Raw genomic sequence first — 27,081 nt, 5'->3', positions numbered from 1 at the left:
TTCAAGGGGGAAAAAAAGAAGAACGAACTGGGGAGGAGGGTAGAGAAAATAGTGCAACAATGAATGAATGAATGAAAACCCAAAATCTCTGTAAATGTTCATTAAAATTAATAAAATTTAATAATAAAAAAACTGCATAGTTTTTAATCTTTTACAGTTCCCTTTTTCCAAAAATTAAGATCAAAAGTTCTTTGTTCCATTTTATGTAGATGACTCTGAAAGAAATGATTAGTACTTCAACTCTAATCTTTATCACTTTTTAAAAAATTTATTTTAAAAGCTATTACATTCACATTGGGTTAGCCTTTTTTTCATAGCACAAGAATGCAGTGTCAGTATATTCCAAGCATAAAGAGCTAGATCTTTTATTTTAAGTGGGGGGGGGAGGGGGGGGGGGGGGGGGGGGAGGCGCGGGCGGCGGACGCCGAACAGAAGGGGAGGGAATGCAAATAGATGACCCTGTTCTATATTTTGTCTCAGAGAGAAACTTCATGAAGCCAATAATGAATTGCAGAAGAAGAGAGCCATTATTGAAGATCTTGAGCCAAGATTTAACAATAGCTGTGAGTATTTAGAATCATTTTAAGTAGGGTTTATTATATACTACCTTAACGATAATGAGTTTATGTAAACGTATTTCTTTTACAAATTGGCTTATTACATGTTGTAGCAACCAAAGAATTTACCTATTTTAATAAAAAACATAATCATCTTATCGTTGTGAATTTTCTATTAACTCGGGGAGCTAATGAAAAATATTTTATGAAATTGGTAATGTTCAAAATGTAGTTGACTAACGTCAGTCACACCTTTATTTCCATTGTTACTAATTAACGGGAGCTCAGGTGGCCTAAGATAAGGAGATGTGCTGCAATCCTGAAGGCACGCAGAATCCACCAGCTGCTTAGCAGGGGAAAGAGCATCTCCCCCCCCCCCCTTAATTAAAACTACCTCTGAAAACCCATTCTCGGAGGGTCAGCTGTGGGTCGGTTCCAAGTAGATGGTACACAATACCAGCATTACCACTTCCAAATAGCTTTACTTTAGCCATTCTTTTGTGTGGAGGAGCAGGACAGATTTCCTTTTAATATGTGTACTTCTGAACTGGAGTTTTTACTTATAAGAATAGTTCCTGGATAGAGAAATGATATCAAGAAATAGATCAATCTTCCAAAACTATTAGTTATTATTGTTATTGCCAGTTGAAACATTTTAGGGCTTTTACAATCTAAAGAAAATTCTTCTTATAAAACAAGCTAAATATATATATATAACAATTTATGTCTCATCTAAAGCATTAAGAATTGAAGAATTACAAGAAGCTCTACGGAAGAAAGAGGAAGAAATGAAGCAAATGGAAGAACGCTATAAAAAATACTTAGAGAAAGCCAAAAGTGTAAGTATAATTTTGTAGACACCTTACTCTACTTTCTGGTCATATTTCACTGAAGGCTTGATAAGTCCACATAGTAACTTCCCACACAGAATCATCAGGAAAAGAACAAAAGAAAACTTGCAGCAGAAAAAAAAAGAACCTGAACAAAAAGCAATAACCAAAGTAGGTTTTCCTACTGATTACTTAGTAAATTATTGAGAAGAAAATGTACCTTTTACAAAAGAAATATCTGGCAGTTAAAAGTAATCAAGTAAATTATTGAGAAGAAAATGTACCTTTTACAAAAGAAATATCTGGCAGTTAAAAGTAATCAAAATTAGTAAGACATAGCATATTGTGCTCCTGATAAGAGTTTCACTGCCAGTAGTGCATAACCTGTATCTAATCAGTCTTTTAGATCTAACTTCCAAGTTTGCAGATAAAAAGGAGGTTATTGGAACAAATTAAATAACACCTTGAGACAACTCTTAGATAAATCTAGAATTTGGGCTAAAAAAGTCAGTGTCATAAGAAATTAAAAATAGGTGGGACTGGTGGTAGCACAGAGAGCCAGGTTACTGTTTTAATTTAAAAGAGCCTAAAGGGACCTAACTGTCAAGCACAATCATTAGCCTTTGGATACTGGGTTGAAGGAAGGGATGATTAACTAGGAACACTTGAAAATATTGTGGAAATATGAATTTAGACTGAATAATGATGGTTTGTAGAATTGTTCTTTTTCTTCTGGAAATAATTTTTTTTTTTTTTAAATTTTATTTTATGTGTTTGTATCGTCAAATCACATCTGACTGGTACAGGAGGAGATTGCCTCTCCTTCTCCAGCAGAGCATCTGGTGGATTTGAACCGCGAACCTCTGGGGTTGAAGTGCAGCTTCTTGCCACTAGGCCACCAGAGCTCCCTTGGAAATACTTTTTTGATTATGTAGGAAAATATCTTTTTTTCAGGGAGTCACTGTCAGGAAATCTGCATATTACTTACAAAAGTTTTTCTGGGTTTTGTGTTTATATGCATGTGTAAAGAAATAAGCTGTGGCAGTTAGTTAATGTGAGATAAAGGTAAACAAGTTTTGTGTACTCTTCAAGTTTTCTTTAGCCTTGAACATTTTGATTAGTTAAAATACTAGTCAAAAATCTTTCTCTGATATCCTATCTGTGAATCACATAAGATGCCCATGCCTAAACCAAACCACCATTTCCTCATAAAGTTTTCTCTTTGGTGTTTTAAATAATTGCTTTGATATTCTTTTAAGACTTTTGAATTTTTTTCATCTTTTTTTTTTAACAGGTTATTCGTACTTTAGATCCTAAACAGAATCAAGGAGCAGCCCCAGAAATACAAGCTCTTAAAAACCAGCTCCAGGAAAAAGACCGACTGTTCCATTCATTAGAGGTAATTCCCTCCACAATACAGTAGATTTTTTTTTAAATTATTTTATAGTAACTCCCTACAGTGTTCAGTCTTGTACATGCATTTATACAGTGAATTGGAAGTACTTAACACATATTTGTCTTATATCTTTACACATGCTTCCCTTTTAGAAAGAATATGAAAAAACGAAGAGTCAAAGAGAGATGGAGGAGAAGTATATTGTTAGTGCCTGGTACAATATGGTAAGAAAACAACACTGCAGAACACACTGGAAAATTCAGTGCACATGTAATGTTTATTATGTCCTAACAAATAAATCTGAAGTAATCGCTACCCTAACATATACTAACCCAACCATGATGCTGACCTTAGACTAAAAGCACATGTCAGAATGATCATAAATAAGATTAAAGCATTTTTAACACACCATTATTGCTAAAACTTGATTTGTTAAAATTTTGATGAATGTTAGTTTGATTTTCCATTCATGGAGTCATTTATCCCATGGGAAAGAGTTCCACAACTTCCAAAAGAAGATGTACTAGCTTTTGTTCTGTGATACTAGTTGAGTATCCTTTGCAACAGTGATCTTAGTCTGCAACAGTTACCCATCTCAGCACTAGGAAATGTTCACAGTGTCAGACTCAGCCCCTGAGGGTTTTGAAAGTATGTATACCAAAAGAAGTCATTTAAAATAGATTTCAGAGAAAATTTTAAAATGTTGACCAAAATTCTAGGCTTTATTTACTTTTTCTACAGATGAATGAGATTTTAAAGACTACCTTCTTAATACTTTTCCCTATAGACTTATCTTCCTTTTGTTTTTGGTCTTCTCAACAAGACTATTTTTATTTTATCAAATTGTTAATTATCTGTGAAATAAAATGGAATCAGATTTCCTTTAAGCTCCCTCTGATTGTGTACTTTTTTAAATTTTTTTAAAATTTATTATTAATTTCAGTAAAAATTTACAGAGGCTTTGGATTTCCATTCATTCATTGTTGCACATTTCTCCCCTCCCAAGCCTCCCGCCCAGTTCGCTCTTCTCTTTGAAAAGTGAAAGAAAAATTCTTTCATTGTTTTTAGAAACCCTCCCCCAGGTCCACTCCACCATGTAGCCATCCTCTAGACTCTTGTCATGACAGAAATACCTAATCACATATCCCTTTTAAACAGTTTTCTCCCTCATCTGTTACAGTGAAGTATACATTATTGAACCCATCTTTCTCAGTCTCTCCCCAACCCCAAGGTCAGTCCTGTTTTATTACAGTGGCACCATGCAATATTTGTCCTTTTGTGACTGGGATACTTCACTCAGCATAATGTTCTCCAGAGTCAACAGTGTTGAATAATATTGCATGAGTTCCTTGTTTTTCAATGCAGCATAGTATTCCATTGTGTGAATATACCACAGCTTCTCTATCCATTCATTTGTTGATGGGCACTTAGGTTGTTTCCAACTCCTTGCTATTAAACATGGGTGATTGTGTATTTTATTTATTGGCAATGATGTCTGTTTTCTGTTTTACAATTATAATTGAAAAGGTTAGTGTTACACACTTCCTGAAAATATTATTTAATCTTTGTCAGAAATTCATAATGCTTGACATGTTATGTTCATATTTATGCTTAATTTGACTTAAGACGCTTCTCTGGGAATTAGTCCTGACTTAACTATTATGTGACTTTTTTGTCTGCCTTACTACTTAATATTAGTAGTCGTGGTTGGGGCACTGTACTTCAGTTCTTGTTAAAATCCCATTGTCTGTAAGTCAGTTCCAACCTCTTGCAACCCTTCATTGAGTTTTTGAGGCTCCAAATCTTTGTAGGAAGAGATTGCCCATCTCTCTTGCTCACTGCAGCTGGTAGATTTGAACTGACGGTCTTTCAGTTAGCAGCCAGGCATGCTACTCACTATGTTACCTACCAGGGTTCCCTATGATTGATGGATTTTTTTAAATTACCTTATCTATTGTATTCCTCATGAGCTACATTTACTGTTGAGTCCAATCCAACTAACTCATAGCTGACGCTCCAGTGGGTATTGAGAGGCAGTCTCAGGAGGCAATTTCTCTGCAGAACAGCTGCAGTATTCGAACCCTGTGCCTTTGGAATGGTAACACAGCTCCTTAATGTCAGCTTTTCCAGAAAGTAAAGGAATAATTATAGATATACTCAGTAAGTTATGTTCAGATAAGCTAAACAGTTACAGAATTCATACTTACATACAGAAAATTCTGCCTCCCAGATAATGTAAATGGAAGTGGGGAAGGTATTGGTGTCTCAGAAAATAATCTTGTGCAAACAACAGTACTAAGGTCTTCAAAATACATGAAGAATTTAAATTGCTTCAAAAAGTGAAAAATTGTTATATTTTAAGTAAAATTATTTTATATGTACGTAACAAAATTAATAGATTACAGATTGTTGTTAGGTGTCATCAGTCGAGTACAATGTCTAGTGACCCTGTGAACAAAAGATCTGAACCCTACTCTATCCTGCACCATCCTCACACTTCCTGGCACACTAGAGCCCATTGCAGCAGTCACCATGTTCATCCATCTGGTTGAGAGTCTTCCTTTGCTGACCCTCCACCCTTCCTAACATCATGTTCCTCTTCAAGGATGTTGGCTTCTCGATGCTCCTATGAAATTTTTATCTCTTCTGACATTGGCATTTTATTTTTTCCTCTCTCCTCTGTTTTTAAAAAGACCTTTTGCTTTCTTCGTGGATGATATCCTTGATATCATCCCACAATTCAGCCAGTCTTCAGTTATTGGTGTTCAGTGCCTAAAACCTATTCCTAAGATGATCTTTGGAGTTGATTCAAGATCATATCTTGGTTCCTGTGGAGTTACTTTCCTTTTCTTTGGCCTCAATTTGAACTTGCATATGACTAATTGGTCTTGTCCACCGTCTACCACTGGCCGATTTTGACTGCCAATACTGAGCTTCTCCAACTATTTCTTCCACAAATGTAGTCAATCTGATTTCTATGCAGCCCATCAGGAAAGACCCATGTTTAAAGTTGTCATTTGTATCTTTTAAAAAAAGGTATTTGTAATGAATAAATCATTGTAAATGCAAAATTCAGTCATTCTGTCTTCCAGCCTCATTTCTATCACCAAGCCCAAATATAGTTCCAACTGCCATTCCTTTTTCACATTTTCCAAATTTTACATTCTGATTGTTGACTTTTTGTTTAGCCCAGACATAACATAATACACCACCAGGGTCTCCTGTCCGTAGGTATATGGGTGGTACTCTGAAATTATATTAAAGGTACGGTGCTTCCTCTAGAAGCTGACTATTGGTAAGAAAATGTCTCTTGTAGTTCCCTGTCTTCTCTATATTACACTTTTCTTCGTAGAAAAGCAGTGTCAGATATTATAAAAATTGGTCTTCTTGACTATTTTTTAATTTCCTTTCATGTACTTCCTTCTGTTGCTCATTCCCCTTCCTGCAGTGAAATAACTTCTGTCCAATTGTTTGTGAGATTAAACAGGCTTTGTTGGGTCTTAATGTTTCTTTGACTTGGATTCTCACTGATTTATTAAATGAGTGCTGAAACTAGTTTTCTAGCTGATTATCCAAAACGACTGGAACAGCGCATCAACAGTGAACTGCCAAATGTGCAGGCAGGGTTTAGAAGAGGCTGTGACACTAAGGATAGTATAGCTAATGATAAATGTATCATGTCTGAAAGCAGAGAATACCAGAGGAATGTTTCTCATTGTTTCATTTACTATACAAAGGCTTTTGACTGTGTGATTTACAACAAACTGTGGCTGACTCTGAGAAGAATGGGCATCTCAGAACACTTGATTGTGCTTATTTGGAACCTATAGTTGGACCAGGAGGCAGTCATCAGAACAGAGCAAAAGAAACATTGCATGGTTCAAACTCGGGAAAGGTGTACACCAGGGATGCATCGTATCTCCAGTAGCTTTTCAATCTTTATGCAGAACAGATTATCCAGGAGGCCGGACAGTAGGAGGAGGAATGTGGTATCAGGATTGAAGGAAGACTCATAAGCAATCTCCATTATGTAGATGACACAACCTTGCTTGCTCAAACTGAGGAGGACTTGAGACGTTTGCTGTAGAAGGTCAAGGACTGCAGCCCTTCATATGATTGAAGCCCAACATTAAGAAAACAAAGATTCTCACCAACGGACCAGTTGGCAGCATCACAATAGATGGTGAAGAAAGAGATTGAGATTGTTAACCACTTCAGCTTGTTAGTTCCACAATCCACACTGATGGCACAGGAGCCAGGAAATCAAATGATGAATTGCATTGGAAAAATCTGGTGCCAGGGACCTCTCTGAGTATTGAAGAGCAACAGTGTCAGTCTGGAGACTAATGTGCACCTGATCCAGGCCATCGTCTTCGCAATTCCTTGCTATGCATCAAAGAGCTGGACCATGACTAAGGGAAGAAGAATCGATGGCTTTGAGTTGTGGTGCTGGAGAAGAGTATTGGACTACTAAGGAAACGAACAGGTCTAGCCTTGAGAGGATGTAACTAGGCTGCTCCTTGGAGACAAGGATTTTGAAGTTGTGTCTCACATACTTTGGGCATCTGGCCAGGAGGGACCAGTCCTTGGAGAGGGAGGGACATCATGCTTAGAAGGGCAAAGGGACTGCACAAGAGTGGAAGACCCTGGATGAAGTGGATTTAGTCAGTGACTAGGATAACAGGGATAGGTGTGTCAGGATGATGTAGTTGGCTCAAGATCGAGCAGGGTTTAGGGCTGTTGTACATAAGGCTGCTTGCTGTGAGTCGCAAGCTACTCGATAGCTTGTAACAACAACAACAACCCATAAACTGACCTTTTTATTTTGTTAATATTGTTATTTTTTTCTTCCACTTCTAGAGAGGTTTTCTTTCTCCTGTTAGGATTCTAGGCCCAGCAATTGTGCCTCTCCTCCCTAAACTGTGTTATTTCTCCCGTTTCAACGACTTCCTGCATTTCAGTGGCCTGCCTCCCTTGTGGGCCTTGAGAAATTTTTCTTAATTTGTTTGAGAATATAGGTCCTCTGAAGTGAAACAAACCAGCACAGGGGTACATATTATAAATAGTGTGGCTTTCCATCTTAAGAACAAGTGACACTTTATTTTTCTATTACACATAAACTCAGTGATTTCCAAAACCATGTGAATCAAATGCTGCTAATCAACTACCCTTAATCTCTTGGAAAATCACCTTGTATATTTGCTTTAGAAAGGAAGTATGATTGAATGTGGTCAATCTGTTAACAAAAAATCTGTCTGTAATATCTGTTGTTTCAGTGACTGCAAATTTGGAAAATTAAACTTTAAAGAAGATTTATACCTAATTGCATCTACAAAATAATATTTTTTAATCTCTATTGGGAAGAATTAATATTCTTAATTGTGCTTATGAAGCAAAATGATAAATTCTGCATGACAAAAAATTTTATATGAATGTATTCTATTTTTTATTGATGATTTCTTTTTTTTCCTATGTTATAGGGAATGACTCTACATAAAAAAGCGGCTGAAGATAGACTTGCTAGTACAGGCTCGGGGCAGTCATTTCTGGCTAGGCAGAGACAGGCAACCAGCACAAGAAGATCTTATCCTGGCCATGTTCAACCAGCCACAGCAAGGTAGAGGAGTGTTGCCATTAGAAAGACAAAGCCACCTGCATCAAAGCATACTTCTGTTACATAGAACATTTCAGGAGATTCAGCCAGCTTGGTTTTTTGTCTCCATTCTCTGTTAATATTTAGATGTTTCTCATTTAAGGACCTTTTTCTCACCTCTGTGTCTATAATGGTTTCCCTTCTTTGTCCTTTTTTTGTAGTCTTTTCAGTTCCTTTTAACGTGCCAAAATTTTTAAATTCCCAGTTAAAAGTGTTGTATAAATAGTGTAATACTTTTCTTTGTATGGAAATACCTTCTCCAATGATGTAGGCTTTGTAATGAATTAAATTTTCTGCCAATAATTGGTATACAATTTATATTGTTTATTGTGCCTCGATGTTACCATGCTTTATAAGAATGTCTTTGTTTAAAGGGAATTAATCTTTTTATGATGTATTAATCTGTGTTTTAAATTGTTTTCCAGATGCACTTCAAGTGAACTTGCATATTTACTATAGAAAATGGTTGGCAAAGTGCACTTTTTGCAAAGACATAAATATGTTGGCAGAGGTGCTAACAAATCTTACCCAAGGCACCTGATAGAATTATTTAGAGGGGGGCAAATGAGTTTTCACATTGTTTTATAGGAAATTAAATTTGTCCAAAGATTTGGGAGACTATTTTTAAAACAAATTAATAGTATTTCATTATTTCCTGCTATATTGTTTGCTGGCAGAAGTAAATGTATTGGCAAGACTATTTGGGGGGAAATTGTAGAATAATAATCAGGCAGTGCTTAATTTTTCCTTTTTTTTTTTAAATCACAGTAATTTAGGTCTTTTTCTAGCAGTATGACATTTACAGTTTCATTACCCTCCACATCTAAAAAGATTTCTTTTTCATATATTTAAAAAGTAAGAGGTAGCCTTTCCTTTTTGGCAATTTTCTTATGTGTTTATCCCATTTATTTTACTTATTCTTTTAATATAAATTCTTTAGTTTCTAAACAGTTCCTAATATTTAACATCTTAATACCAGTCATTAAGATAAATAAGTAACTTCTTGTATCCAATGTTTTGTGACAGTTCCCTTGTACACTTTTCCTTAATTCTATTAGTCCTTGAATTTGTTACTGAATAGCTTCTCTTTAGTAATTTCACTCTCTCAAAAGTGCTTATATTTGTTGACAGATTGTAAGCCATATATATCAATGGCTGTCAATTAATGATTGTAAAGCACTTTAAATATGTAAGGTGCTATGTAAATGCAAAATAGCGTTAATTTGAAAATGCCTTCTGCCTAGTTTTTTCTTAATAACTTAAGCATTTGCAAATTATAGTAAGTTCTCCAGTCGTTTTCTTGCACCATAGCTTATTTTGTCAAAGCAAAATATTATGGAAATTAGGTGGTTGTTTAAAGCTAGGTTACCTAGTTAGGAGAATTTTATTTGATGTGCTTGCTATTTTAGAAGGTTAAGCATTCATTTTATTCTGTATGTTAAATGCAAATAAGAACTTTAAATCATGCCAAATATGGTTAAAATTTTTCAATTCTGTGATTGGACTTTAAATAAGGATCTTAAATCCTTATTTCTTTTTCTTAAAGACACTTGACTTAATTGCTAGTGGTGTTTTCATTTTTCCTCAAAACCATACTTGAAGAAAGGTGTCAAAATTTACACAGCAGGGATTCAATGAATTGTGCTTTTTTTTTTACAATAAGGACAGGAGTCTGAGAGTAACATAAGCACTTCTGCCTGAAAAGGCTATAGCCAGCAAGCATTACTAATAGAGAGCCATGTGAGTAGATACACGTGGAGTTCAGAAGGTTAAGCAGACTTTATCAAAATACAAAGATTTGAGAAGAAAAAATTAAAAACTATTTTTTTAATGTTCCTTTATTTCAGAAATAAGAATTTTACTGTTTTAAAACAAATTAGGTCCTGGTCAAATTAAAATGATTGGGAAATTATAAATTAATGAGGGGAAAGGCTATAAAACAATTTGCTAAATTCTGTTTTGTGATATAAATGTTTTCATTTTCTTTTTCCTTATTGCCCCTGTCCTAGTCTCCTCCCTACCACACACTTACCCAGACAGAGTCCTCTTACTGGATTGGAATTATGCCAAGATTTTAGGAGATTTGCTTTTGATTTTCCCTTAAACATTTGCATGCAATTGTTTTAGTGTTTACTTTTACAACTTTTCACTCTTCCTTTAACAGTAAAGGTTAGTGTATCATTTCACAGAAAAATCTACATTTATTTCTAGAACTTTTATGATGTTTGGGGAAAAGGAGATTTTTGTAAGAAATAGCATATGAGTATACTTTGTGTCAGAAAGACCAGAAAAAAATTTACTCAGACCATTGGTGGCAGCGCTGGTTCACCTACCTTATATCTTTTTTTCAATTGTATTCCTTCAGGGCATAGCAGCCCTGTCAGATGATCAGAATTGCCCCATGGGGTTTCCTAGGCTGTAATCTTTACAGCAGCTGCCTGCCAGGTCTTTTCAGCAGCTGAGTATGTAACACGTTGCCACAGATGATGGCTATAGCGGGGTGGGCGGGGGGAGAATGTGTTTGTAAGCACAGTCATCAATTTAAAAGTGTGCGGCAGCGTGGTGCCACCAGAGTCCCAGTATTGATTTCTGATGTCACAGGAAGTTTGTGATGATCCATGGACTATATGGAAGTGAAGATGGAGCTTTATGTAAATGTGAGCTATGCCATACAGTGTTTTCAAAAACTTTTCACGTATATGAGAAACCTCAGTGTGCTTGTACCGTGGAGCTAGTCATGCCATCAACAATGAAATAAATGCAGTGTTGCTGCCTTAGGTTGGGATGGGCCAATGACTGAGGGTCCTAGTAATTACTACCTAAAAAAACATTGGCTGTTTTCATGCTAACCCAAGGGTAAGAAAGGGCAAAGTAAGTGACTATAGAATGTTAAAACATCCTTAGCATTTTTGTTCTGCGATGCTAAGAATACATACAGAGTCATCATGGAGAGAGTTAAACCAGGCTGCTTCTTGGAGGGAAGGATTCTGGGGCTTCATCTAACATACTTTGGACATGTTGTAAGGAGGGACCAGTCCTTGGAGAAGGACATCATGCTTGGTAGGGTGGAGGGACAGTGCAGAAGGGGAAGACCCTCTATGAGGTGGATTGATTCAGTGACTGGGATAATTGGGATGGGTGTGTCAGAGGCAGTGCAATTGGCACAGGACAGAGCAGGGTTTAGAGCTGTTGTACATAGGGTCGCTATGAGTCGCAAGCGACTCAACAGCACATAACAACAACAATGTGTACTTAAGAAATGTGTAATGAAAGGCAGAGAAAAGCCCAATAGTAGTTTACCACATCTGAAAGACGAGTAAATAGTGTATTTGTACATATTTTAAAAGAACCTTCAATAACTTGATCACATCTTTATATCATCTCATTACTTGATAATAACCAAGAAAAAGTCCTTAAAAACAGAATTTGAAAATTTATCCAGCTTGGATTATTTCTGTTAGATATTCCCAGGGTAGTAATATTGGCCTAATGGGATGATTATTGTTGTTGTGTACCATTGAGTCAGAACCCACCCATAACTGATCCTCCAGAGGGTTTTCAGAGGCAATTAATTGCATGGGAGGAGATTGTCCATCCTTCTCCCACAGAGCAGTTGGTGGACTCGGTTGCAGTGTAACTTCTTGCCACTAGGCCACCAGAGGTTCCTAATGGAATGATTAGATGATAATAATTTGTAATTTTGTTGAGGTTTCATTGTCTTATATACTAAAAACTCAATTGTAAAGTATTAAACTAATGCTAATTATTCAGAAATGTCAATTTATATTATTTCATTCACTCACTGACTCATTGCTGTTGAGTTGGAACCCACTGATAGCCAAGCCTCTATTGGATTTCTGAGGCTGTAAATCACATGGGAGGAGATTGCCTGTCTTCCTCTCCGATCCCCACCCCCACCCCACTGGTGGGTTCAGACCAGAGAAGGGCTATTTTGGGTTAGCAGCGTAGCTCCTTAGGAGTACACACCAAGGCTCCTTCTAGTGCATTCATCCTCAGAAATTAACAGGTGTGCTGTGACATCAGTACTAAGTGATTGTTAAATGAAAAAGTTGAAGAAAAGGCCTACTTATGAGCTACTTTATTTGCATTTCTTCTCAGTAAGTTTGCTTAAATCTTAGTTCCTTAACTAAGTTATGTGAAGTATCTACCTCACATAAACATTCATCTATTGTTTTAATGAAAACATCATGTTGAAAACTTGAAGATCTTTATTGTAATCTAAGAAGTATCTTGAAACAAAAAATCTATGTTAATATTCTTTTAACTCCATGCATTTAAAATTCAATAATGGCCCAGATTCAGATTCCAAAAATATTTCCATTCTCCTCTTTGAAACTTGTTAGATTTTACTGAAAGAGCATCTAGGACTCAGAGGTAGTAGAAACGTAGCTAGTTTACATCCACATGGATAAGAACATATTTTATCTTAAAGTAACAAGAAAGTGCTTGGCATCTTGTGTTTTGCTAAAGACAAAATGCTTTTTGTTGTATATTCCTTAAACTATAGAGGAATAATAATATTTGTATTATGAAAGGATTCTGCCTAAAGATGGCTATTGAACTCTATAGCATTATCCAGCTTTACAGTGAAGCCTATATTACACCTTAAATCAGGCATGGAGAATGTACTGGGCAGAACAAAATGAGATATTGGACTCTTCTTCAAAAACTACTTTTTATGTTTTTATTTTTTCCTTTTTTTATAAATTAGACTTTTCCAGTCAAAAAAGTATAATCTCTTTTCCTGTATGTAATACGCACTGTCAAAATGGTACCCTATTTTTGTAGTTATTCATCTCCATTTCATCACATTCAAAAGGACTTTTCATGACTTATTCTTTGAAATTATAGTGATGTAATATTTTATATTATGAAGGCTTTTATATAAGGAAGGGTATTCTCAGTGTATCTGACATCCAGTTTTTTACCTTTATCTATAAAGTTTATTTAAATAAGATTTGTTGTATGTTCCTTTTATTGACAGTTTCAGATTTTTAGTTATCTAATTTCAGCATGGGGTAGGTGTGTCAGAGACAATAAGGTTGGCACAGGATAGAACAGAATTCAGAGCGTTCTACACATAATCGCTATGAGTTGCAAGCGACTCAATAGCACATAACACAATTTCAGCACAAAAATGTTAGTTTTGCAATAAATATTCTTAGAAGCTTACATATAAATAATATGTTAGTAACAGAGGTCATTTCTATCTTTCCCCATTGCCAAAGATTATGTTTTAATTGTTGTTAGGTGCTATCAAATTTATTCTCATAGTCACACTAGTGCAACAGATAAAAAAACAAACAAACCCTGATCTATCCTGTACCATTTTTAGCCTCCTTTTATTAAATGAAGGTGTCTATCTATTTTAAAAATCATCTTGTTCTTGGGAAGCATAGACTGATAATTTTGTGTTAAATAGCCTTTTCTCAGTCCAAGGAACCCTGATGGCACAGTGGGTTAAGATTAGGCTCCTAACCAAATGCTTGGCTGTTCAAATCCACCAGTCAGTCCATGGGAGAAAGATGTAAAGATTGATAGCCTTGGACACTATGGGACGGTTCTACTCTGTCCTGTAGTGTCGCTCTGAGTCAGAATCAACTCGTTTTGGTTTATCCAGTTTTTGCATGTTTTATCTTTGTAACCGTAATAACTTATAAAAGTTATATTTCACATTCTCAGTTTTTTCACGTTTATGAAGAGACAATAAGAAACAGTCTTAAATTATGTCAATAGTATGAATTTTGGCCATTATGGAAGTCCATAACTCTTTCCTAATTATTATATTACATAACGAGAATCACATGATGTCTCTCTTCATTATTTTACATTTTCTTTTTATCCCAACAATATTCTGTAAGGTTTTATGCTATAATGTGAGACTAAAAAAAATAATAGAAAGTTGTTACAGGAAATCCATTTCAGGAGAATAGAATGATAATCAGGATTTTTAAAAATATCCTAAATATAAGCAGACTTTTAGACACACTTTTTAGATTAATACACTTTAAGACTCATACTTTCTTTACAGATACACCTAAAGGTGACAATGATGTGAAATTTTCTGTCTTTATTGCACGATCTGTCTATGAAAAAGAATAACAAAAGTATAATTTCTTTTGTTCCTTTCCTAACCATTAACAAGGCACACAGTATTATCTATGTATATGTTTATTCATAGAAGGCAAGCATTTATTTCCATTCAAGAATGCTAATTATCAAATCTAAATAACAGTTGTGGGCTATTAAGGATCCTATGATTAGATGAGTTCAAAACTTGTGTTTAGCAGCTAAAGTGCACAGCCTGCCTCTTAACAGTTCATTAGGGTATGCCACTTCCTCTAGTTTACAAATAATAAGCTCAATTTTTCTATTTCCCTATAATTACTCTTTTGTTTACAGTGAAGACCAAAGGAGATGTATTTTTAAATGTTTTGAAGGAGAACTTTTCTGAACTTGATAAATTGCTTCAAGGCTCTGATTTAAATACTTAGTCTGAAGAAAGAATCATTAGAGAAACTGTTCATAGCCTCAAAATGTTAGGCTTGCCTAGCAGTTAAGAATCTTGAATTATGTCTACTCTAAGCTTAAAAGAAGAACTAAATAAATATAAGGAATTTAACATAAAATTGAGAAAAAAGAAAATTGCCAATGTATGCCAACCCTTTAATGTATGTGGTAGACTTACAAACAACTCTTGTCACTTGTCAGATCTCTAAACTGATGAAGGAAAAAGAACCAATTTAGCAATCATAGTGCAAAATTAATAAAAGGGACCCATATGTGTTTGTGCTTATATATTTATCAACATATACAGTGTTTAGATTGTATACCTCCCATAGTGTTTATGTGTCGCTACTAGAAGTGAATGTCTTAATATTATTTTACTATTCTAATCATTTGTCTTATTTATACTGTACTGCAAGATTCAATGCACTTTACTAATTTTAAATAATTCTTTTTCCTTGGCATGTCTACATTTCTGTAGCATTTTCTATTAATACTATTTCCACTGGAATTATTTTAGAACACTCACTAAGAATTTAAAAGACTACCCAAACAAATGGGCTTTGTATTCTTCCTGAAGACCTAAGTCTAGAAGTTTTATCTGAATCTGAATTAGGGCTACTGGGAATGAATTGTTTATTTTTTCTTCCCTTCTCAGAAATGAATTGTTTTCTAATGTAACATTAATAAAAGTCTTTTGTAATGTAATGTTTGTGAAGCCAGCTCCTCCCAAATCCAAATACCATCAGAAGATTTTGTTTTCTGGAGTTTTAGTAATACCTTCTGTTATTAATAAGAATTATTATTATTAATTACTAAACTATCTTGTGGTTCATCATCAGAAGATGTTTTTAACCTTTGATTTACTTGTCTCCTAAATTACAGGTTTACAAGTGGTTTTTCACGTAAATCATTTCTTTATCATTGCACATATCTGAAAAAATAAAAGAAAGCAAGACAAGTTCTAGTTGTGAAGGCAGAGAGTCTGACACACTGGGAGGAGACAGGTGATGGAAAACAGGCAAAAAAGACAGCAGAATGTTACAAAAATATTCTTAGCTCTTCAAAGAAGATAGGCTTCATAACTCAAGCTCATACACAACTTAAGTTTTCAGCTTGTTTTGTTGAAGCATTTCTTCGTCAAGATTCTTTCCATTTTGTAACTTCAGTATATTAGTATTCAAATAATTGTCAAAAGGGATGAAAATATAAATGATGACACACATGATTATTGCCAAAAAATAGAGATCTGCTTGTGAGAACATTTTCATTTTAAGATAAGAAAAATGCTTTTTAAATGTGTAAGAAAGCATTACTACCTGTCTCCTTTACTCAGACAGGTCATCGAGCAGAAAACAGCTCTGAAATACAGAAGTCTAAACCCTGACCTTTAAGGCTAAGTTCTTTTTTTCAACTTCCCAAAGTTAAAAATAATAATAATAATAATAATAATAAAATTAAACCCACTACACGTGCACATATACACACACACTTAAATACTTAAGGGCAAAGTCTGTATAATGTATTAGGTATCTTCCACTAATTTAATGGATGAATGAAATTAAAAGTTCAAAAGCAGTTGAGTCATTCAGTTTGGGTAAAACTCCTTTTAAATGTCTTAGTGTTCTGTTCCAGTTGTCTTCAAGTCCGCAGTGACTTTATGGCAACCTCTTATGCCTCGGAAATAAGTTCCACAGGGTTTGCAATGAGTGATTTTTCAGAGGGATATCCCCATGCCGTTCTGAGGTGCCAGCAGGTGAGCTCAAGCCTCTATAGTCATTTGCACTAGCTACCAAGGACTCCAAATTTGTCACTAGTTTTCTTGTTCTAGACAGTATTTGATTCTATACTTGTCTAATTCAATTGCTACAGGTGGCAACTGAAATTTAAGTTGATTGAGGTTATAAAATTCAGTTAATCAAATCAGTAGTCGCATTGCAGTGTTCAGTAGTCATGTGTGAATGATGGTTACCCTGGCAGGCAGCACAGCTCCAGAACATTTCCAACTACTAAGAAAATGCTATTTGACAATGCTATTATGCACAAAGAAAACTTAAAAGCAATCAATTAAGGTATGACTTGGGTTATTTTTTTTTTTTACCACCATAGTTTAAAAAAGCTATTTTTTCTTAAAGAAATTCAACTCATTGCCTTCAAGTTGGAGCAAACACATAGCAAATATTCCAGCTGTTTTGAATCTGTAAACCACACCAGATGAGAAAGCCCATCTTCCCTCCACGGAGCTTCTGGTGGATTCACACCTTCAGAGAAGTTCCCCTTTGGGTTGGCTGTGCAGCTCCCCATGAACTATGCCACCAGAATTCCCTTACAGAATTTAGTAGCCCTTTTTAAAGATTTTTAAATCATCAAAGCCCCGTTCATGTAGCTCGTTATAATATTTTTAAAAAAACATCTCAGCACTTTATTTTTCAAGTGATGTGTTTTTAAAATTTCCTAAATCATGACATAGTACATTTAAGTTTTAAATATATTCCTATTTTTAGAATTGGTGATAGTTATCTAACATTATCAAGCAGGAACTAATAAGTGCTTAATTTATTTTCAAATAAACACTAATAAGTTTCACCATATTCTACTGTTATGTTGCATTTAACTCTAATCAATGAAATAAGTGAAAATTGTTTCTGTTCTTTTAAACATCTCTTTCTGGAATCACATTTTACAATCTTATATCCCAAAGGTGTGCATAAAATTTTTTATAATTTCCTGCTTTAATTAATATGAATTATTCATCTAATTTTATGTATTCAGTAAACATTTACTAATGCAAATTCTTACTGTTACAGTTAATGAAAACATTTTAAAACGTATTCATTTATGTAGCCTGTTAACATAATGAAGAGGATCTTTACTAATGAATCTTTGGAATTTTTAATGAATATAAGGGACTAGTCAAAATTCTCTTGAGTCCGCTTGGTGCTTAGTTAAAACTATTCTACTTAGGAAGTTATGATGCTTTCCTCTTTTTAAATTTTTTAGTCAAGCAACTGACTTTAACCAGTGTGGTCAAATTCCAAAAAAGTTATGAAGTTCTTATTGTAGTTCAAGTACAAATTTAGTAAACAGTGTGACTTGTGTTTATTGTTTTCCTAGGTGACCTAATTAAAGATATGAATTACATCTCTATGTTCTATAGAGACTCATATTAGTGAAGGGAAATTTTCAGTATGCTTGAAATACTAAATAGCATTTTCGTGTACGTAGACAAAATGACTGTACACAAATATTAGTGATTTGGGGCCTTTAAAAAAATTTTTAATAGCCTTGGTTATTTAGTATTCAGTGCACTAAAATGCCATCCATTGCTGTCACTAACTTTACAAGTTCCTTATAGTTCAGAATGCTTTGTTTTCAGATGGATAAGTTCCATGTTTATTTTGTTTCGCTATTTTCTTGTTTTGACAATTACCCATTAGTAAAGCCCAGGTTTTTTGTTTTGTATTGAAATGGTAAAATACAAACATATCTAATAATTTGATAATTTGCCTTATTTTAATAAATAAAATATGCGGGGTTAGAAAGAGGCATTTTCCCCACCCCGGAGTAGTTTAAAAACTTTTCAGATGAGCTGGAAAACACCTTATGACATTGGAGTTAGTGTTGTATTTGTTACAGCACTGGCTCTAAAGCCTTATACTCATGTCTTAAGTATTATAAATTGTTCTGTGAATTGTTGTTAGTTTGACATTTGACATTGTAGTTATCCACTTTGCATATTAGCTTTTGCACAAAAGGGTGTTGGTAGGTATATTCTTAATTCTGATTGACTATATACAGTTTCATTATCTCATTTTTTGTAATTATTATAAAAATAGATGTCAACATCAAGAAATTTTCATAAATAGAATCAGTAGATTTAGCAACATTGTACATAATGGAATCCAAGCATTTTTCCACCTGTTTGTTGAGTTCACCTACCATTTGTTATGTGTTGAGATTGGTGTATATTCTCACCCTTTATTTAAGGTGAATGAAGACTTCAGTAAGAAATTTTGCTAAAATCACAAAAACATGAAGTCCACATAACCATCAGGAAATGGATTTTTAATTTTTGAAAATGTTATATTGTATTTCCTTTTGATAATCACTTATTTTAATTTTACAACTGCCAACTTGTCATGGTATTAATTATATGTGTTTTATATATATGCATATAATATATGTATATGTATATGAAGAATAAAGTTAAGGTTTGGTCAAACTATATTTTCCCATTCAAGTATAAAAAAAGTTTTCAAGGCTGCAAAAAGTGTACAGTTGTTAAACAAGTTGTAAATAAAGACTTGTATAAAAATTCAACTGAGAATTTTTTTCTGCTCTTTTAATTGTGACAGGCACACATTTTAAGACTGTCTTAACAGCACTCATCCACTTGAGCTTCACACTTTCTATAGTGTTCTATCAATTTAGAGGTTATGCTACTGATTATAAATTGGGAATATTCTTCGAGGTTGCCTCCACCCAGTGGTTGGTATACATTTTGTATTTATTTGGGTTCGCGCTTAGTATTTGTGAACTGGTCAGCCAAAGCACTTACTAATAAAAGCTATCTCCCGCCTCAATATTAACATGTTGACATAATCACTCTTGCCATGGACAGTAAGCACAGCAAAAAACAATGATAGAATATGTGCATTCAGTGGCATAAAGTATGTCACAGTGTAAAGACATTATTATAGAAAGAAATTGCCATTTTCAGGGAGCTCTGGTGGCCTAGTGGCAAGAAGCTGCACTACAATCCCAGACAGAGGTGCATGGTTCAAATCCACCAGATGCTCTGCTGGAGGAGGGACACTCTCCTCCTGAATGAGTCAGATCTGATTTGACGGGACACACAAAAAATAATAATTAAAAAAAATACTTTGTTTAAAATAAATTACCATTTTCTTGGGGTTTGTGGGTCCTTCTAATTCACTCATTATCCTCTGAACATCACTGAATATCAGATATTCGGTATTATGTGCAATAGTAGTAACAGTACAGAAATTACATATAGATTAATGAAATAGATCATTACAAGGAGAAAGCTTTATTAAGTGCCATCTTGTCAAATACAACTCAGGGATCTTATGAACAACAGATCTGAACCCTGTCCTACCTACCCTGTGTCATCTTCCTCATCTCTGACACGCTTGAACCCATTGCTGTAATCTCTGTCAACCCATCTTATCAAGGATCTTCCTCTTTTTCACTGACCCTCCACCTTTCTAAACATGATGTTCCCCTCCAACAACTAGCAAGGAGATAAGTACAACTCATAACGACCCTTCTCCAAGGAATAGCCCCTTCTAGCAGCATGTCCAAAGTGTGTGAGGTGAAGCGTCATCATTGCTGCCTCCAAAAAGCACTCTGGGTGCACCCTTTCCAAGACATAATTATTTCTTCTCTTGACCATCCATAGGATGTTCAGTGCTCTTCTCCAACACCACAGCTCAGCGGCACCAGTTCTTTGTCATTTTATTCATTGTCCAGCTCTCAATGCACAGCAAGTAATTATTGAGGAGCAGTGATGTCAGTTTGAGGATTAAGGTGCATCTGATTAATAGCCTTTCTGATTACTTTCCAATCAGATCTTTTATTCATAGGGTTGCTGTGAGTCATACTTGACGGCACCTAACAACAACAAGCAACATGCTCAAAGTATGTGAGATAAGGCTTTGCCAATTTTGCCTCCAAGTATTGTAGCTGCACTTTTTCCAAGACGTATCTGTATGTTCTTTTGGCAGTTGTTGGGACATTCAGTACTCCTCAACACCACAGCTCAGAGGCATCAGCTCTTTTTCATCCTTCATTGTCAAGCTTTCAGGTACATGGCAAGTGATTTAAAAGACCACGGCATGTGTTAAGCTCACCTTAGTCTTCAAGCTGACATCATTGCTCCTCAGATGAGAGGGCTCTGATAACAGACTTTCACAGTACCCTATGTTTCCTTATCTCCTGATTGCTAGTACCAAAGATCTTGATTACAGATCCAAGTAAGCCGAAATCCTTGACAAAAATGTTTCCTCCCTATCATGATTTTGTTTATCAGTCCAGTGGTGAGGATATTTGATGATGTCTTCTTGATGTTGTTAAGTGTCGTTAGGTTGTTTACAACAGCTCTAAACCCTGCTCTATCCTGAGCCAACCTCATTGTCTCTGACATACCCACCCCCACCACCCCAATCACTGAGTCAGTCCATCTCATCCAAAGTGTTCCTCTCTTGCACTATTCCTCCACACTCCCAAGCATGAAATTCCTTTCCAAGGACTGGTCCCTCTCTGAAACATGTCCAAAAAGTATGTCAGAGCTTCAGAATCCCTGCCTCCAAGGAGCAGCCTGTTTTGTGTGTGTGTGTGTGTGTGTGTGTGTGTTTTCCTTTAGTAATTTATTACTAATTTCAATGAAAATTTACAGAGATTTTGGGTTTCCATTCACTCATTGTTGCACTTTTCTCCCCCCTCAGCCCTCCCTCCTACTACACTACCCTTTTGGAAAAAATAAAAGAAAAATTCTTTTCATTGTTTTACAAACCCTCCCCCCAGGTCCACTCAACTATACAGCCTTCGCTCTGGACTTCTGTCATGAAAAAAATACCTAATCGCATACCCCTTTGAAACTGTTTTCTCCCTCATCTGTTTCAGTGCAGTATACATTATTGAACCCATCTTTCTCAGTCTCCCCCCAACCGCAATGTCAGTCCCATTCTACAACAGTGGCACTTTGTCCTTTTGTGACTGGGATATTTCACTCAGCATAATGTTCTCCAGAGTCAACCATTTTGAATAATATTGCATGAGTTCCTTGCTTTTCAATGCAGCATAGTATTCCATTGTGCGAATATACCACAGCTTCTCTATCTATTCGTTTGTTGATGGGCACTTAGGTTGTTTCCAACTCCTTGCTATTGTGAACAAAGCTGCAATAAATATAGGTGTGCATATATCTGCTTGGATGTCAGTTATGGTCTCTTCGGGATATATTCCCAATAGTGGAATTGCTGGGTCAAATGGTATCTCTATTTGAAACTTTTTGACAAAGCACCATACTGCCTTCCACAGTGGTTGCACCATTTTACACTCCCACCAACAGTGAATAAGTTCCAGTTTCTCCACAGCCTCGCCAGCATTTGCTTGCTGTTCTGTTAAATGTTGCTATTCTGACTGGGGTGAGATGATATCTCATAGTTATTTTCATTTACAACTCTCTTAGAGCTAGGGATTTTGAACATTTCTTCATGTGCTTGTTAACCATTGAAATTTCTTCTTTGGTGAAGTGTCTGTTCATTTCCTGTGCCCATTTTTCTATTGGATTATTTATCTTTTTGTGGTGAAGCAGCTTGGTTGGTTGTACTCTCTCCAGGATGAACTTGTTTGTTCTCCTAGCAGTCCATGATGTATGTTCAATTATCTTCTCCAACACCACAGCCAAAAGGCATCAGTTCTCCTACTATCATCCCTTGTTATTATCCAGCTATCCAGCTTTCTGGTTCATAGCAAGTAATTGTGAAAACCATGGCCTGGATCACGTGCCCCTTAGTCTTCAGACTGACATCATTGCTCTTCAGTACTCTGGAGAGGTTCCAGACACAAAACTTTTCCAATGCAATTTGTCTTTTGATTTCCTGGCTGCTGGTCCCAAGAGTATTGATTGTGGAACCAAGCAAACTAAAGCTGTTAATAATCTCAATCTCTTCACCGTCTGTCATAATCCTGGCAATCAGCACAGTGGTGAGAATCTTTGTTTTCTTGATGTTGAGCTTCAATCCATATTTAAGGCTATAGTCCTGATCTTCTTCTTTTTTTTTTTCTATAATTATATTTTATTAATTTTCATAAACATTTACAGAGATTTTGGAGTCCTGATCTTCTGCAGCAAGCAGGAAGCCTCTGATCCTCCTCAGTTTCAGCAAGCAGGGTTGGGTTGTCATCTGCATAAAGAGGGTATTGATGAGTCTTCCTTCAATCCTAATGCCAAATTCCTCCTTACAGAGTCCAGCCTCCCAGATGATCTGTTCTTCATGTATATTGAAAAGTTATGGTGATAGGATGCATTCCTTGCATACACCTTTTCTGATTTTGAACCATGCAGCATATCCTTGCTCTATTGTGACGACTGCCTCCTGGTTCAAGTATAGGTTTCCCATAAGCACAATCAAGGGCTTATCAAGTAGGATTCCCATTGTTTTCAGAGTTAACTACAGTTTGTTGTGGTCCACACAGTCAAATGCCTTTTGCATAGTCAGTGAAACACAGACATTCCTCTGGTACTCCCTACTTTCAACCATAGCCAAAACTTGTGCTCCATTGTTTTAATCTATTAGTTGACACTTTAATGTTGTTGTTGTTATGTGCCATCGAGTCGCTTGCAACTCATAGCGACCCTATGTCCAACAGCCCTAAACTCTGCTCTATCCTGTGCCAATTGCACTGCATCTGACACTCCCATCCCGATTAGCCCAGTCACTTAATCAATCCACCTCGTAGAGGGCCTTCCTCTCCTATGCTGTCCCTCCACCCTCCCAAGCATGTCCCTCTCCAAGGACCGGTCCCTACTTAAAACGTGTCCAAAGCATGCCAGACGAAGCCCCAGAATCCTTACCTCCAAGGAGCCACCTAGTTTAATTCTCTCTAGGATGAATGTGTTTGTTTTCCTAGTAGTCCATAGCACCCTCAGCACTCTTCTCCAGCACCACAGCTCAAAGGCATCAATTCTCCTTCTATCCTCCCTAGTCATTGTCCAACTCTCTGATGCATAACAAGTGATTTCAAAGACCATGTATCAAAAGGAACTGGCAGACACAGAAAAATTTAATGAAACAATATATAAGCAAGAGCCTATGGTGATGAAGGAAGAAGTTCAGGCTGCTTTGAAGGAAATAGCAAAAACTAAGTCCCCAGGAATAGATGGTATACCAATTGACATATTTCAGCTAACAGATGCTGCCCTGGATGTGCTCATCAAGTTGTGCCAAGAAATCTGGAGAATAACCACTTGGCCAACTGACTGGAAGAGATCTATATTTGTTCCCATCCTAAAGAAGAGTGACCCAACAGAGTGTGGAAACTATAGAACAATGTCATTGATTTCATATGCAAGCAAGATTCTACTGAAGATTATTCAAAAACGACTGAAACAACACATCAGCAGAGAACTGCCAGAAGTCCAGGCTGGGTTTAGAAGGGGTCGTGGTACTAGGGATATTGTAGCTGATGTTAGATGGATCTTAGCTGAAAACAGGGAATACCAGAGGAATGTCTATCTGTATTTCATTGATTATGCAAAGGCGTTTGTCTGTGTGAATCACAACAAACTGTGGCTGACTCTGAGAAGAATGGAAATCCCAGAACACTTGATCGTGCTAATGAGAAACCTATACTTGGACCAAGAGGCAGTTGTCAGAACAGAGCAAGGAAACACTGCATGTTTCAAAATTGGGAAGGGTGTATGCCAGGGATGTGTCCTATCTCCATACCTTTTCAACCTGTATGCAGAACAGATTATCCAGGAGGCTGGGCTCTATGAGGAGAAATGTGGGGTCAAGATTGGTGGAAGATCTATCAACAATCTGCATTATGCAGATGACACTGCCGTGCTTACTAAAACTGAGGTGGACCTGAAGTGCTTGCTGCAGAGGGTCAAGGATTGCAGCATTCAATATGGATTGAGGTTCAATGTCAAGAAGACAAAGATTCTCACCACTGGACCAATTGGCAGCATTAGGATGGATAGCGAAGAGATTGAGATTGTTTACAGCTTTAGTTTGCTTGGCTCCACAGTCAACACTCTTGGCACCAGTAGCCAGGAAATTAAAAGATGTATTGCAATGGGAGAGTCTGCTTGCTGTTAGGGCCCTCTCCAAAGGACTGAAAAGCAGTGGAGACTAAGGTGCATCTGATACAGGCCATGGTCTTTGCAATCACTTTAATATTAGATTTAAAAAAATCAGAAAGATATTTTCATTAATGTAGCTTAATTAACATATTGGTATTTATTTAGTGGACTAGGTACTTAATTTTAAGGTGAAGGGAATAAGAAAAATAGATTGAATAACAAAATTAAACCAAAGAATGTTTCTACCTTTAAAGAAGTCTATAATCCAGTGGAGCACAACACAGAAAAGTTGCCAAATTGCCTATCATCCAAATGAAGACCCACCAGCTCTCCTTATATGTACCTATGATACTACTCTGGTTATCTATCTATACACCATAATCCTTTCCAAAATGTGGTCATTTCCAAGAACACTGTGTTCTTCCCCACAAGTCTGCACACAGACTTAGCGATTCTCTTGTGGGATCCCTCATTTGTTTGTAGTCAAATGGTAGCTGAAATGAAAGTTAGCCATCCAAAGGCTTTCCTGACACTCACATGGATGTGAAGGGAACAATGGTGGGCTGATCAGGGAAGATCCCAACATCACATAAAAATAATTGACAGACTCAGAGCAAGAGTTTTGAGAGATCACAACTTTCACTCAGTCTCAGAAAGTATACACCATTATTTCTATCCTGTCAAAACAATTCCAGATAAGGACTGGAGAGCATTATGCTAAGTGAACTATTTCAGTCCCATAAGGACAAATACTGTAAAAGACCATTATTGTAAGGGAGCTCTGGTGGCTTAGTGGCAAGAATCTGTGCAGCAATCCCAAAGGCACAAGCATGGTCTCCATCCACCAAATTCTCCGTTGGAGAAGGATAGGCAATCTCCTTCTGTGCTAGTCAGATCCAACTCAAGAGTACACAACAAGAGAAAAACAACCATTATTGTAGACCGAGTATAAGGATGGGTGAGGGGAGCGAAGGGATGAGGATGGGGGACAGTGGGATGGTTAATCATAGCATTGCTAACAGTTTGATGAGGGTGGAGGTAGGGGTGAGTGAAGCAAATTAGAAAGATTGGTAAAAACAAAGTATACAAACTTCGTAAATAAACCAGTATAATTAAAAAAATTACTAGCAACCAGAGAGATGTAAATCAAAACAACAATGAGATACCATCTTACCCCTGCAGCAGGACAACACACCAAAAATGTTGGTGAGGATGTGAAAAACAATCCATCCAAGATAAGGCCAGATTCAAGGGACTAACAATACACTCCACTGCTTATTAGAGAGCTGCCCATGCAGGGAGAGAAGATATTTTCTGCTATGAAGGTAATTTTCAAAAGTCACAATGTCTCTCTGCATTCTAATCTCTACCAAGCACATTCACTGCATTACAGAGCAATAGGCAATAAAACTTGTTCTAGAAACTGCATAGAATTTGTATGTAGTCCTGGATGTTCCTAGATTGTAAATGACCCTTCAGTACTCAATACTCCTATCCAACTCTGGTTGTAATTTGTCCTTTTTATAATTCAGAATTAATTAGATTTAGAACTTGCCCTAATTAGTAAAACAATTTGCAAACAGGAAGAGATGCATAGGAGTTAGGATTTTGAAACATTTTTGGGAGGATGCAATTTAATTCAGAGCATCAACTTCTTTCCTCATTCACAATCATCACATTGTCACCCTTACTAAACAAAGCACATTATAAGCATGGACTTTCTGTTCTTTCCAGATGAGTTTCTCTGTTCCCTCTTAATTAGTTCCTAAAGAACCTTTCTGGTCAAGCTAAAAAGGCAACTACTAACACATTTTATCACTTCACTTTGCTTTCTATTTCTTTCATATCACTTCACCACCACCATTGCAACCACTGTTAGAATACAACTAGTACCAACCACTCATCTCCCTCACTATAAGTCATAATTGACTCCAATACACTTAACAATAGCAGCATAAATAGGGCACTCTGCCTGGCCTACTGGGTAGAGGCAGTATCTTCCCATGCAATTTCCAGCCTCTGGAAACCCCTGGAAGGTCAACTATACACACCCCCACATATCTCTCTCTCTCTCTCTCTCTATCGTGTCCAATTTGATGGCAGCAATAGTACAAACTCCATGATCAGGAGTCCTTATTTTACTCACTGCTGTGAAGAAAGCATGTATTCGGTGGTCAGCAAATACATGTTAATAAGTGTATCCCTTTTCTATTGCATACAGAAAAATTCTTTCCTTTTCTACACACCTGTCATCTGTAATGAAATAAAAAAAAATGAAACTA

General features: G+C 36.2%; 1 protein-coding gene across 1 annotated transcript in view; it reads left to right on the top strand.

The window, feature by feature from the left end:
* Positions 1-9,084, top strand: part of HOOK3 (hook microtubule-tethering protein 3) — a 121,739-nt gene extending 112,655 nt beyond the window's left edge. Inside the window, exons 18-22 of the mRNA XM_006896977.1 lie at positions 481-563; positions 1,296-1,396; positions 2,682-2,786; positions 2,936-3,007; positions 8,264-9,084. Of these exons, the coding sequence (XP_006897039.1) occupies positions 481-563; positions 1,296-1,396; positions 2,682-2,786; positions 2,936-3,007; positions 8,264-8,404 (502 nt within the window). The 3' untranslated portion in view covers positions 8,405-9,084. The remainder of the gene's footprint in view (positions 1-480; positions 564-1,295; positions 1,397-2,681; positions 2,787-2,935; positions 3,008-8,263) is intronic.
* The last annotated feature ends 17,997 nt before the right edge of the window (positions 9,085-27,081 follow it).

Source organism: Elephantulus edwardii, unplaced genomic scaffold, assembly GCF_000299155.1.
Source record: "Elephantulus edwardii isolate Elephantulus edwardi_28Jun2011 unplaced genomic scaffold, EleEdw1.0 scaffold00195, whole genome shotgun sequence".
In the NCBI taxonomy this organism is placed as follows: Eukaryota; Metazoa; Chordata; class Mammalia; order Macroscelidea; family Macroscelididae; genus Elephantulus; species Elephantulus edwardii.
This window is presented reverse-complemented; position numbering and strand designations above follow the sequence as displayed.